The sequence below is a fragment of the Herpailurus yagouaroundi genome, unplaced genomic scaffold, assembly GCF_014898765.1.
Source record: "Herpailurus yagouaroundi ecotype Mexico unplaced genomic scaffold, PumYag 196, whole genome shotgun sequence".
Classification (NCBI taxonomy): domain Eukaryota; kingdom Metazoa; phylum Chordata; class Mammalia; order Carnivora; family Felidae; genus Herpailurus; species Herpailurus yagouaroundi.
Window position 1 is genome coordinate 16822013 of NW_024412427.1, and position 13275 is coordinate 16835287.

General features: G+C 40.8%; 1 protein-coding gene across 5 annotated transcripts in view; it reads left to right on the top strand.

The window, feature by feature from the left end:
• Positions 1–13275, top strand: part of ATRN (attractin) — a 163663-nt gene that overhangs the window by 73644 nt on the left and 76744 nt on the right. For all 5 annotated transcript variants that reach the window (XM_040447564.1, XM_040447569.1, XM_040447565.1 and 2 more), the window contains exons 12-16: positions 4718–4938; positions 7135–7256; positions 8289–8427; positions 10298–10488; positions 12924–13143. In XM_040447564.1, coding sequence (XP_040303498.1) covers positions 4718–4938; positions 7135–7256; positions 8289–8427; positions 10298–10488; positions 12924–13143 — 893 coding nt within the window. The remainder of the gene's footprint in view (positions 1–4717; positions 4939–7134; positions 7257–8288; positions 8428–10297; positions 10489–12923; positions 13144–13275) is intronic.

The window sequence follows — 13275 nt, forward strand, 5'->3', positions numbered from 1 at the left end:
ATAAATTGAGAGGTATTCTTTCCCCCTTTATTTTCTGGAAGAGTTCATAAAGGATTGGCATTACTACTTTACATGTTTGATGTTTGATAGAATTCATCAGGAACTTGGTAGAATTCATCTGGGCCTGGGCTTTTCTTCGTGGGAAGATTTTTAATTGGTAATCCAGTCTCTTTACTTGTGGTACGTTTATCTATTCAGATTTTCTATTTTTTATTAAGCAGTTTCTTTAGCTTTTTTTTTTTAATTGTGATAAAATTTTCATAATGTAAGATTTACCATCTTAACCAGTTTTAAGCGTATGGTTTAGTGGCACTAGGTGTGTTCATATTGTGTGTAACCTCACTGCCATTCATCTCCTGAACTTTTTCATCATGCACAATTGAAACTCTCTCCCCATTAAACAGTAACTCCTCATTCTGCTCTGCCCCCTGTCTTTGGCAACCAGCATTCTCCTTTCTGTCTCTGTGAATTTAACTCCTTTGGGTACCTTTAGTTGGAATCATACAGTGTTTGTATTGTTGTGGCTAGCTTATTTCACTTAGCAGAATATCATCAGGGTTCATTCATCCATGCTGTACATGTGTCAGAATTTCTTTCCTTTTTAAGGCTGAATAATAAATATTCCCTTGTGCATATATTCCACATTCTGTTTATCAGTAGACACTTGGTTTGCTTCAAACTTTGCCTGTTGCAAATAATGCTGCTGTAAACATGGATGTACAAATATGTATTTGAGTCGTAGCTTTCAGTTATTTTTTTTAAATTTATTGTTTTAAATTTACATCCAAGTTAGTTAGCATATAGTGCAACAATGATTTCAGGAGTAGATTCCTTAGTGCCCCTTACCCATTTAGCCCACCCCCCGTCCCACAACCCCTCCAGTAACCCTCTGTTTGTTCTCCATATTTAAAAATTTTTTTTTCCAACGTTTATTTATTTTTGGGACAGAGAGAGACAGAGCATGAACGGGCGAGGGGCAGAGAGAGAGGGAGACACAGAATCGGAAACAGGCTCCAGGCTCTGAGCCATCAGCCCAGAGCCCAACGCGGGGCTCGAACTCACGGACCGCGAGATCGTGACCTGGCTGAAGTCGGACGCTTAACCGACTGCCGCCACCCAGGCGCCCCTTTGTTCTCCATATTTAAGAGTCTCTTAAGTTTTGTCCCCCTCCCTGTTCTTACATGATTTTTCCTTTCCTTCCCTTATGTTCATCTGTTTTGTATCTTAAAGTCCTCATATGAGTGAAGTCATATGATATTTGTCTTTCTCTAATTCCGCTTAGCATTATACCCTCTAGTTCCATCCACGTAGTTGCAAATGGCAAGATTTCATTCTTTTTGGTTGCCGAGTAATACTCCATTGTATGTATATACCACATCTTCTTTATCCATTCACCCATCGATGGACATTTGGGCTCTTTCCACACTTTGGCTGTTGTTGATAGTCTAGCTTTCTTTCTTTGGGGTATATACCCAGAAGTGGAATTGCTGAATCATGTTGTAGCTCTACTTTTTAATTTTTTGAAGAATGAGTCACTTTCAGTAGTAAGTCTTACTAGGAATTTGTTGCATTTGACTTGTCTAATTTGTTGGCATAAAAGTTCATAGTATTTCTTTATATGCTTTTTAATCTTTATAAAGTCAACAATGATGTCCCTTCGTCATTCCTAATTTTGTTAATTTATTTTCCGTCTATGTTCTTGGTCATTCTAACGCGTTGTCAATTTTGTTGATTTTTTAAAGAACAAACTATTGATTTCATTTATTTTTCTCTGTTTTTTTTGTATATACTTTATTGTTTTTTTCGATATCATTTTCTCCCTTCTGATTGCTTTGGGTTTAGTTTGTTTTTCTTTTTCTAGTTTCTTAAGGTTATTGATTTTAGATCCTTTTTCCCCCAATGTATGTGTTTAAAGCTGTAAGTTTGTCTGTAAGCACTACTTTAATCCCATCCCATAAACTTTTAAAATGGCATATTTTTGTTTTTATTTAGTTAAAAATATTCTCTAATTTCCCTTGTGATTTCTTCTTTAACCCATAGATTATTCAGAATATGTTGTTTGTTTTTCAGATATTTGTAGAGTTCACAGACTTTCTGCCTGTTGATTTCTAATTTAATTCCATTTTGGGGATTAGAGAACATATTTTGAAGATTTCTTAAAAAAAAAAAACACTTATTGAAGGGAGTGGGGGGAAAAACGCAAATATTTACTGAGTTTTTTTATGGTCTAGCATATATGGTCTATTCTGGAGAATGTTCCCTGTGCCCTTGAAAAGAATATATGTGTTATTCTATTTGGGTGGAGTGTTCCATAGTTGTCAGTTAAGTCAAATTGGTTGATAATGTTGTTCAAGTGTTGTGTAGCCTTGTTGATTTTATGCCTAGTTGTTTTCTCATTATTAAGAGTGAGATGTTGAAGTCTTCAACTATTACTGTTACTTTACCCTTTCTCAGTAAGGCAGTCCTGCCAGCAAAGAATTTTCTTAGTCTTTGTTTATCTGGGGATGTCTTTATTTCAATTTCATTGTGGAAGGATAGTTTTGTTAGTTAAAAAAATGTTATTTGACGCTTTTTACTTTCTGTACTTTGAATATTTCAGTCCTCTGCCTTCTGGCTTCCATTGTGTCTTAGCCATTAATCTTAGTGTGATTCTCTTGTATGTGATGAGTTATCCTACTTTTATTGCTTTCAAGAGTTTCTCTTTGTTTGGGTTTTTTAGCAGTTTTTATTAATTAATTAATTAGTTAATTTGTTTTCAGGAGTAGAATTTAGTGATTCATCACTTACATATAACATCCAGGACTCAACACAACAAGCACCCTCCTAGTACTCATCACCCATTTAGCCCATTCCCTGCCCACCTTCCCTCAGCAGTTTTTAATTATAATGTGTGTAAGTATGGATCTTTTTGCGATTATCCTACTTGGAGTTTGTTGAATTTTATGGATGTATAGATTAATAATTTTCATCAAATCTGGGGAGTTTTCAACCATTATTTTTTTTAATGTGTTTTCTGTTCTCTCTCTTTTCTTTCTGGGACTCCCATTATGCTTATGTATGATGCTTGATAGTTTCCCACAAGTCTCTGATGCTCTTTTCGTTTTCTTTGATTTAAAAAATTTTTCTTCTTCAGATTATATAATCGTTATTAATATATCTTTTTTTAATTTTTGGATTTTATTTAAATCCAAATTAGTTAACATATAGTATAATAATGATTTCAGGAATAGAATTTAGTGATTCATCACTTACATATAACACCCAGTGCTCATCCCAACAAGTGCCCTCCTTAATGGCCATCACCCATTTAGCCCATCCCCCCATCCACCTCCCCTCCAGCAGCCCTCCGTTTGTTCTCTGTATTTAAGAGTCCCTTATGGTACTATTGATGTATTTTTAAATTCACTGTTTCTTTCCTCTGCCAGGTCAAGTCAGCTGAGTCCCTCTAGTGAATTTTTCATTTCACTTACTGTACTTTTCAACTCCAGAACTTCCTTTTAACTGTTCCTTATAATTTGTATCTCTTTATGGGTATTCTTTACCTGTTGAGTCGCTCATATCCTATTTTGACTTAATTCTTCAGACAGTTTTCTTTGAATATATTTGTAATAGCTGATTTGAAGCCTTTGTCTCTTGAGTCCAACGTGTGGGCCATCCCAGAGACCGTTTTGATGGACTGTTTTGCTTCCTCTATTTGGTTCACATTCTTGGTGTTTTGTTTTTTTTTTTTTTTTGCATATATTGTAACATTTTATTGAAACGGAAACATTTTAGGTAATATCAGATGTGGATTCTGATTTCCCCACCTTCACCACTGTGGGTTGTTGCTGTTTGTTTAGTGTCCTGTCTAGACTGATTCAGTACAGTCTTTCTCCCCCAGTGTACCACTGCTGATTTTTCTGCCTAGTTGTTTTTTTTTTTTTTTCCCCTTGTTTGTATTTTTAAACCTGACTTACTAGGGGTTGCCTCTAAAGAGTCCTAGGGTTTTATGTTTTGTCTTTGTTTTTTAAGTGGTAGGGGAGAGAATGGTTTTTAGATACCACAATCTAAATACCAGTGATATTCATTGCTACTAAGTTGGTCCTACCCTTTTAAGAAGATAAGTCAAAGAGACGCTTTGTTGGACTGCCTGGCTGGCTCTGTGGGTTAAGTGTCCCACTTTGACTCAGGTCATGGTTTCATGGTTCATGAGTTCAAGCCCCACATCAGGCTCTCTGCTGTCAGCCCAGAGCCCACTTCAGATCCTGTCTCCCTCTCTCTCTGCCCCTCCCCCACTTGCACTTCTCTCTGTCTGTCTCTCAAAAATAAACATTAAAAATTTTTTTCAAAGAAAAGCTTTGTTGTTCTTGTTTTTAAAATGAAAAGTGGTGTTTGTGTGCATGTGTGTCTGTGTGTGTTTGATTTCCTTTTTCCCCTCCCCTCACTAGATAAATGGTAACATACAATATATACTTTTCCCTGCATTTCCTTTTTTTTCACATAGCAATATATCCTGAAGATCACTCCATAGCAGTATGTAGAAATCGTGCTCATTCCTTTTTACATCTACCGACTGCTGTTTCATTGTGTGGATATACCATTGTTTATTCACATCACATCCCGAATTGATGGGCATTTGGGGACATTTTGTCTAAGGATTGTAAGAAGCATTTCATGCATTTGTTTATAGAAGCTTTCAGTAAACTACGCCTCTCCTTTTTTTTTTTTCTCCCTGTAGCACCATGTATGTATTTGGTGGTTTCAATAGTCTCCTCCTCAGTGACATCCTGGTATTCACCTCGGAACAGTGTGAAGCACACCGGAGTGAAGCTGCTTGTCTAGCGGCAGGGCCTGGCATCCGGTGTGTGTGGGACACAGGGTCATCTCAGTGCATCTCCTGGGAGTTGGCAACTGAAGCACAAGAAGAAAAGTTAAAATCAGAATGTTTTTCCAAAGGAAGTATGTTTTTATCCTTTTCTTAAAATTTAATTAATTTGAAATCTCATTTTGTCTGAATCGTGGAAGCACTTAGGATATATTAATTTTTTATCTTCATTTTATTATCCAGAATTATTTGGTAATAACTGGAGCAAAGGCTTATGGGTGTTAAAAATTGGTTTCTAAACATTTTTACAATAGATGGGATCATGCCACATGGCTCCTAGAAGCCATGAGTGATGGAGACAAAACCTTAGCATTGCATAGATTTTTGTATACTAACTCCTGAACCTAGCAGTTGGTTTCAGGCAATGCAATCCAGGAGAACCTTTTTGTGATGATGAAAGTATATTATATGTGCATTGTCTCAGTATGGGAGCTACTAGTCACATGTGGCTATATGAGACACTTCAAATGAGACTGGTGAGACCAAAGAATTGAATTTTAAACTTTAGTTAACTTAAATTAAAAAATTACAAGGGCCCCTGGGTGGCTCAGTAGGTTAAGCGTCCGACTTTGGCCCAGGTCACGAACTCGCAGTTTGTGAGTTCGAGCCCTGTGTCGGGCTCTGTGCTGACAGCTCAGAGCCTGGAGCCTGCTTTGGATTCTGTGTCTCCCTCTCTCTCTGCCCCTCCCCCACTCATGCCCTGTTTCTCTCTGTCTCAGAAATAAACATTTAAAAAAATTTTTTAAAAATTACATGAGGCTAGTGGCTACCATATTGGATTATGCAGTTCTGATGTGAAGGATGAGATTAAGAGGGGCAACCCAGAAAAGCTATGTTGGAGTAGATTGTTCTAGTGGATAGAGGTAGAGTTGCTCTCTTTGCAGAGTACTCTTTTGTAGCTTCTCTAGTTGGGCACAGCAATGATAGCAAGGCAAGAGAGTTGCTGAGGATGACCAGTGGTCCTAGCTTTTAGAACCACCCCTTATGTTTTCCAGGTTTTCTTCATCTTGTCTACTTAGCTTCTTATGGTTTTGCTCTGGCTTACAGCACAGTGTAATACAGTGAGATAATATCTGTAATAAAGTGAGGTAATATCCTACCTTTAAAAGTAAGAAAAATGTCTCTGCAAAGTATTTGTTCACTTCAATTAATTTAAAGAATGTTGACTGAATTTCTTAACTGTTAGAGTTGGTGTAGCATGTTACCATGAGGGTTATGGTGGATAGAGTCAGCTTTTACTGTTCTGGAATGCTTGAAATTAAGATGAGTATAAATCCTCAAAAAGGACACCCAGGCAACTTCCCAGTGAGCGCTGAAGAACAGAGAGGACCAGAACCTGGTAGGGTTCAAAGGGATAAAATCTGTGAAATTGGGTTTTTTTTTTAATCCAGGTTTTAAAAGTTCAAATTAAATGTACATGATTATAGAAAATAATATTTAATTACCTTAGATGGTTCAGTATGAATCCCTTTGCTGTGAACTTATCTCAGATGTCATATCCCTGGTCACTCTTCTTTCTGTGTGGGCCCAGTCCATGGGGCGATGACCAGAGGAGGACATCAGCAACCCAAGGAGCATGCTTCGTGGGGGTGGGCCCTGTCTTGTCTTGTGCATGGGTTCCATCATGTGCCATGTTCACAAGTGGATCAACAGATGAAGCAGCATGGTTGTATGGGCTCTCTTTTGTTGCTGACCTTGGCCTGTCAGGGGTCCACAGGAGATGCAGCAGGTCTGTAGTAGCCCAGAAGATCTCAAACTTAACACTCTTAGATTTACATACATGCGTACGAATGTATCTCAGCCTGGTGCCTCCTTTGGGCTTCTGTGGTGCTGCCTGCTTCCTGTGCCCAGATTAGCCTTGCATTTACAGCTAGGAGGAGTGGTTTGGTCTGTGACGTTACTTTGTTTGGGTCCTCGACAGCTCTTGGTGTTCATTCTATTGCTAGCTGCTTTTTTTCTCGGGGGAAAAAAAGTATTCAGTGAACCTGACCTGCTTCCATTATATCTCATTATCGTTGAATGAAATGAATATATCTTTGTTTTTCCCCCTCTGTGTACTTTCTATGGGAGTAGGGGGCTTACAAAAGAGTGTTTCTTTAAACTTCTTACTTATTTCTAAATATTCTTTTAACCTGAGCACACCAGTATATTTTCCTGCCCGTTTTACTTATTTTACTTCCCATCCCTTGTTAACATTTTTTAAAAACCTTAGTCTCAGATTTTTCTGAGGAGGAGCTGTCACAGTTGATGAATTTTTCTTCTTTTCGTAGCTCTTGACCATGACAGATGCGACCAGCACACTGATTGTTACAGCTGCACAGCCAACACCAACGACTGCCACTGGTGCAATGACCATTGTGTCCCTGTGAACCACAGCTGCACGGAAGGCCAGGTCAGGGGCCGTTTCTCAAGGATTTCAGAGGATGAAAGGGTCCCCGGGGTGGGGGGGGTCAGGTGTAAGACTGTAGTGTGTATGGTACAAATACTGGCCCAGACTTATTTTTAAAACCTTTGGTGTGGATTTGGATTTTATTATATTGCTTAGGTTTTCTTTTAGGAAGGGCTGCTATGTGCATCATAATTTCAAAGGTCCTGCTGGCCGCAAGGGTTGATGTGTAGTGTTTTAGAACAGAGCAGGACTATTCTTCTGTGTACTCCCTACTCCTTAGAGGCATGACTGTAGCTGAGCGCTAGATGTTTGGTGTGTGTGAGCTCACTCTACCTGTGCAAGCTTTTGGGAGCAAGTTTTAGAACTTGAGACTGAAGAACTTGAGTCAGGCGACTTTGCAGAATCTCCTTTTTTAGGTTCTAGGGCAAAAAAATAATAGAATGACTCAGCTTCTATAGTTTTTGACAGTTTATTCCACAAAGCAGTTCATAAAATATGAAAGTTTTAAATTGCTTGGGAGGCTTTTGAAAAGCAGTGGGTTGAACGCCGCCATTTCACAAATGAGCAGGTAGAAGAGTGGTGTTTAAAACAGAGCACCTTGGGGCGCCTGGGTGGCGCAGTCGGTTAAGCGTCCGACTTCAGCCAGGTCACGATCTCGCGGTCCGTGAGTTCGAGCCCCGCGTCGGGCTCTGGGCTGATGGCTCAGAGCCTGGAGCCTGCTTCCGATTCTGTGTCTCCCTCTCTCTCTGCCCTTCCCCCGTTCATGCTCTGTCTCTCTCTGTCCCAAAAATAAAAAAATAAAAATAAAAAATAAAATAGAGCACCTTGCCTCCTTCCTGGGTCAAGGCATGTCCTTGTGCGGAAGATTTCAGCACCCTATTTCCATTGCAGGCCTGATTCATCTGCATCTTATTTGTGTGTTTATTTGCAGTTTGCTTCCTCAGTTAAAATTTTGTTGATTTTAACATCCTGTTTGTCCTCACCATGAGTTCTGGCCGGGGATTAAGAGAAAAGCTTTTGTCCACTGTGTTCTAGATCTCCATTTCCAGATATGAGAATTGCCCCAAGGATAACCCCATGTACTACTGTAACAAGAAGACCAGCTGTAGGAGCTGTGCCCTGGACCAGAACTGCCAGTGGGAGCCCCGGAATCAGGAGTGCATCGCCCTGCCTGGTAGGCCTTGTAGGGGCATCTTGATGTGCATGGGTCCAGAGACGTCACACACACGCCCCCCATACTGTGCAGCCCAGATTGAACCCAGCAGAGGAAACAAACTCATTTTAACCATTCATCCACCGTACCATAATTGTGGTTATTTTTTTTAATGAAAATACAGTTCTTAAGCATTTGCTCGTACTGTGCTTTGAGATAAAGTAAAGCATCATCTGCTGCTCTGGGGAATGGAATGACGGTTTGGCTCCGTATCTTCGAGCCTGCCGCATTGTCTCTGCTCGCCTCTGTTGTGGTCACCTGGCAATAGAATGCAGCAATTTTGGCAGCCAGTCAGTCTGAGGGGCACTTTATGAATAGTTCTTCCTGAAAACTGGGATTAGATTGTCAGCACCTTCTGACAAGAAGGAAGAGAGATGCCTTTATCAGCAGCACCTCCTGGGGTGATCTCCAGTCCTGAATATCTCAATTTATGGCCTCTAAGGTTTGGAATGAAGAGTTGAGGGCCTCAGGCTGGCCAGCCACGACAGAAGTTCTATGATGCATTTGCTCAACCACGATTTCCCAAAAGGGGTACATCTGTGGTTCTGTGCAGCAGCTGAAGCATGCCCAGGGCAACAGGGTCTGCCTGGCCCCTTTTGAATGTCCTTTGGAAGTACTTGATTCATCTTGCATGAGTGTGAGCTTCTCGTTCTTTATCTCATAGCATCTCAAACTTCAGTGCACTGCAGGGGATTTTGTCAGAAATCAGATTCTCATACACATCGGGGTGGGGCTCTAGAATCTAGATTTTAACGAGTAGTGACACTGATGCCACACTTGGAAGAACAAGTCTTTTTTTTTTTTTTTTTTTAAATTTTTTTAACGTTTATTACTTTTGAGAGAGACAGAGTGTAAGTGGGGTTGGGAGGTGCAGAGAGGGGTGGGGAGACACAGAATCCGAAGCAGGCTCCAGGCTCTGAGCTATCAGCACAGAGCTTGATGTGGGGCTCGAACTCACAGACTGCAAGATCATGACCTGAGTTGAAGTCAGGCACTTAACCGACTGAGCCACCCAGGCACCCTGCAAGAACAAGTCTTTATCTGCTCTTCAATGAACCCTTTCCCATGGCACCTTCCACTTACCTCACTGACTGGTAACGGGCATTGTTGGTGGCATTCTTCAGGGAACTTACTTCTGGCAAGGTTGCTTTGCTGTGCCCTTTTAGGAAGCATGCAGAGCTTCTGAGGGGCAGGGCACAGAGCTGAACTGGGTGGGTTCAGGGTGACTGCAGAAGTAGATTCCCATCTTGCCTCATGTGCTGCAGCTGTATCACTTTGGGTTTGTTGTTGTTTTGTTTTGTTTTGTTTTGTTTTTTCCTGAAAAGGATCTTTCCACCTTACTTTGGGGACGTTTTGTGCCCTTGATTTGTGCCCTTTCCACTTGATGTGAAAATAGTGCAGCTTTTGAAGACTGTAGTCTTACTCACTCACCAACTCATTTCCACACTCCACAGTTTTCTTCCCCATCCTTCCATTGTGCATATTTATTTTTCTGCTCTTCACTTAGGATTTTAGTCTTGTTTCTAATTGTTCGTCAAAAAGGAGTTTAGAAATTGAGCACTGGCACCTAAGATTTTTTTCTTCCAAGATATAGAGAGTCGACCTTAGAGTATGCCTCTTGAGATCTAGGAAATAGGACTGGTGAAGTCTAACTTTCTTCTATTCTGTATTGGTCCTTAGTGATGGGTTGGATGCCGTCACCATATCCTAGTGAAGTACTGTGGAATTCAAATTGCAAAAACCTTCTAGGTTTCTGGTGATTCAAACTGGTAATGTGGTTTTATGTGGTTTCTAAAACTCTTTTTTTTCTTTTTCCCCCACTTTACAAAAGAAAATATCTGTGGCATTGGCTGGCATTTGGTCGGAAACTCGTGTTTGAAAATTACCACTGCCAAGGAGAATTATGACAATGCTAAATTGTCCTGTAGGAACCACAATGCCTTTTTGGCTTCTCTTACAACCCAGAAGAAGGTAGAATTTGTCCTTAAGCAGCTGCGAATAATGCAGTCATCACAGAGCATGGTGAGTTAACATCCTCAGAACTTAAATTTCTACCACCCACCCTTCCACTGAGAGCACGAACACAGCTTCCCTGTGATGTGTTTGGCACGCGGAGTGCTAGTGTGTGAGTATACTGAGAGACTGGATTGGCACGATCAGATGCTCTTCCTTTGATGCTTTCTTCTTACCTTAAAATTGTTCACACTTTGTAAGTCATATCTATTAGATTGTAAGACAAAGGGATAATTACACGTATATTGAGTAGCGCCGTGTGTCACATATCCTTGTGACATCAGCTGATGCTTTCATCCTGGCTTCTGGGTTCTGCTGGGGGAGAGGGAAAGGGGATGTCACTACCGATCAGCTAGGTTGAAGGAAGCCGCTGGAGTCTGTCAGGTTTCAGGTATTGTTACAGTGTGTAATATTTAATGGTAATCACCCTAAGAACTGTTGGGTCTTCCTTAGGTCTGACCAGCTCCAAAGGAGAGGGCACCTTCTTATCAAACGTTTCTGAGCCCAGAAAGCCCCAAGTTCTCTTCCTGTCCTCCCAGTGCCCTCAGGTGGCCTGTAGTTGATACTCTACAAACACATTTTGTCTAGAGAGGGATGAGCAGCACTTTGTTGGGTGCAACCTCCTTCAGGGAAAAACATGGAAAGTGTGGTCTGGGTTCTGGTTACATTGGCCTCTGTATACCACCTGCTGTGTGACTGGTGGGAGGGGCCCTATAGTATTTTACTTTTCTCCAGTTGGTCTTTTTTCCAGTGCAGCTTTGGTATGGCATGGACAATTCAGACACTGGCAATACATTATAAATGTGGTTACCTCAGGGAACACTATGGCCACATTTTATGTTTTATGATATTTTGAAGGGTTTTTCACATTCCATAATCTCCATCAGAGATTTGTTTCTCTTTTCCTCAGCCCCAGAAATGGGCCTCTTCCTCTGTTCTGTCCTTGGCTGTTGGCCGGTCTTACCTGTAGTCACTCCCTCAGAGAATTGATGGCTTACAGCTTTCCACATTACCAGTGACCCCCAGGTCAATGTCCTTGAAAGAACACCTGGCTAGAAGGGTCCTGCTCTGCCAGCTGACCACAGATATATCTTCTGGTACCTTTTCCCTCTTCCTCCAGTTTTCTGGCTCCAGAAGGTTCTGCATAGCTCCCAGGTCTGCTGGGAACACATTTGTACAACAGGAATTCACAGTCTTGTGGTGAGACTGACAGGTGAAAAGACAACTGTAGTGAAATGTGCTTCCATAGGTGTGAGTCTAAACCTAAATCCCAGGCTTGCACGGAAGAACGAGAGCGAGCGCTGGACCTAGCCTGCAGGGCAGAGGCTGGCTGATAGACAGCCAGAGAGGTAATCTCTGAAGATGAGAGAGTTGGGAAGGTGGAGAGGGAAACACCATCTTTATATTGTACCGCCACATGCAAGATGTAGAGATCGAGGGGTGAGCTGCAGGTATGTTTGCATGGCTGGCTGCGGGCTAGGGGGAAGGGACGTCCTGTGGCCGGGCCTCACGAGGTATCAAATCCAGAGAGGCCTTGTGTATAATGCTGATTGCTATGAATTCTATCCTGAAGCCAAAGAGGAAGAAATTGAAGGACTTTTAAAAGGTATTAATTTTAATTAGCTTTCTTTCCTTAAAAAATGCATATTGCAAAGGAAATTTAGAAGATGCTAGCATTAAAATCAAAATAAATATCATTTATTACAACTAAAAATAGCTTCTGGGTATGTTTATTTCTTTGACATCTTTAACAGGCACGTATATTTTTTTCCTCTCAAAAATGGAAATACATTGTACATTCTGTTTGTAACTGCCAATATTAGGAATATCTTTCATTTCTGGACTAAAGCATATACTTCGACTTAAAAATTGTTTTAAATTGTAACAAGAAGAAAACTTTAATAGAGCAGAAGATGGCAGAGACTCCCAGAGGTCCTATTATTCCCTAGAAAATTCAGTGCCAGGCAGTACTCCCCAGCTTGAAAGTACAAATCTTCAATCATCTGAACTGGCCAAAGCCCCAACACAAGCTTAGTTAATGATCCAAGGATAAGCATATAACCAGTATTTCATAAATATTGGTAAGATGCTTTTATGCATAAGTAATCATTTAAACCGAGGTTGGGGGATGGCCATCTCTGTGTAACATTTGCCATAGGGTATAGTACTTTAGGGACTTATTATTACCTCTTTGCTGTTAATCTCTATGAAAATTTTTATATCTTCTCTGACTTATATTTCCGTCCTTTGTAAAATGGTCATATTGAAGTGCCAGGGATGATATATAACATTAAAAATGATAGTCTGTCCTACTCTGCCGTGGCTCAGTCAGGATAGGGACGTTTTCTTTTATCTGTGGGTATATGTAACGTAGTGGTTTTTATCTAGAAGCCTGTTTTGTTCAAGACATTGCTTATACATAGCTGTGTCTCTTTTGCCTGCAGTCCAAGCTCACCTTAACCCCATGGGTTGGCCTTCGGAAGATCAATGTGTCCTACTGGTGCTGGGAAGATATGTCCCCATTCACAAATAGTTTGCTACAGTGGATGCCGTCTGAGCCCAGTGATGCTGGATTCTGTGGAATCTTGTCAGAACCCAGTACTCGGGGCTTGAAGGCTGCAACCTGCATCAACCCACTCAATGGTAGTGTCTGCGAAAGGCCTGGTAAGTATATGAGTGAATGATTGTCATTGGAAGCTCACTGAAAGAGAAACTGTAGGAGGCATAGTTAAATACTGAGATGTGTGAGATAGTCACGAGCAACAGATGGAGTATTGGTTTCAAGCATATGAAGTA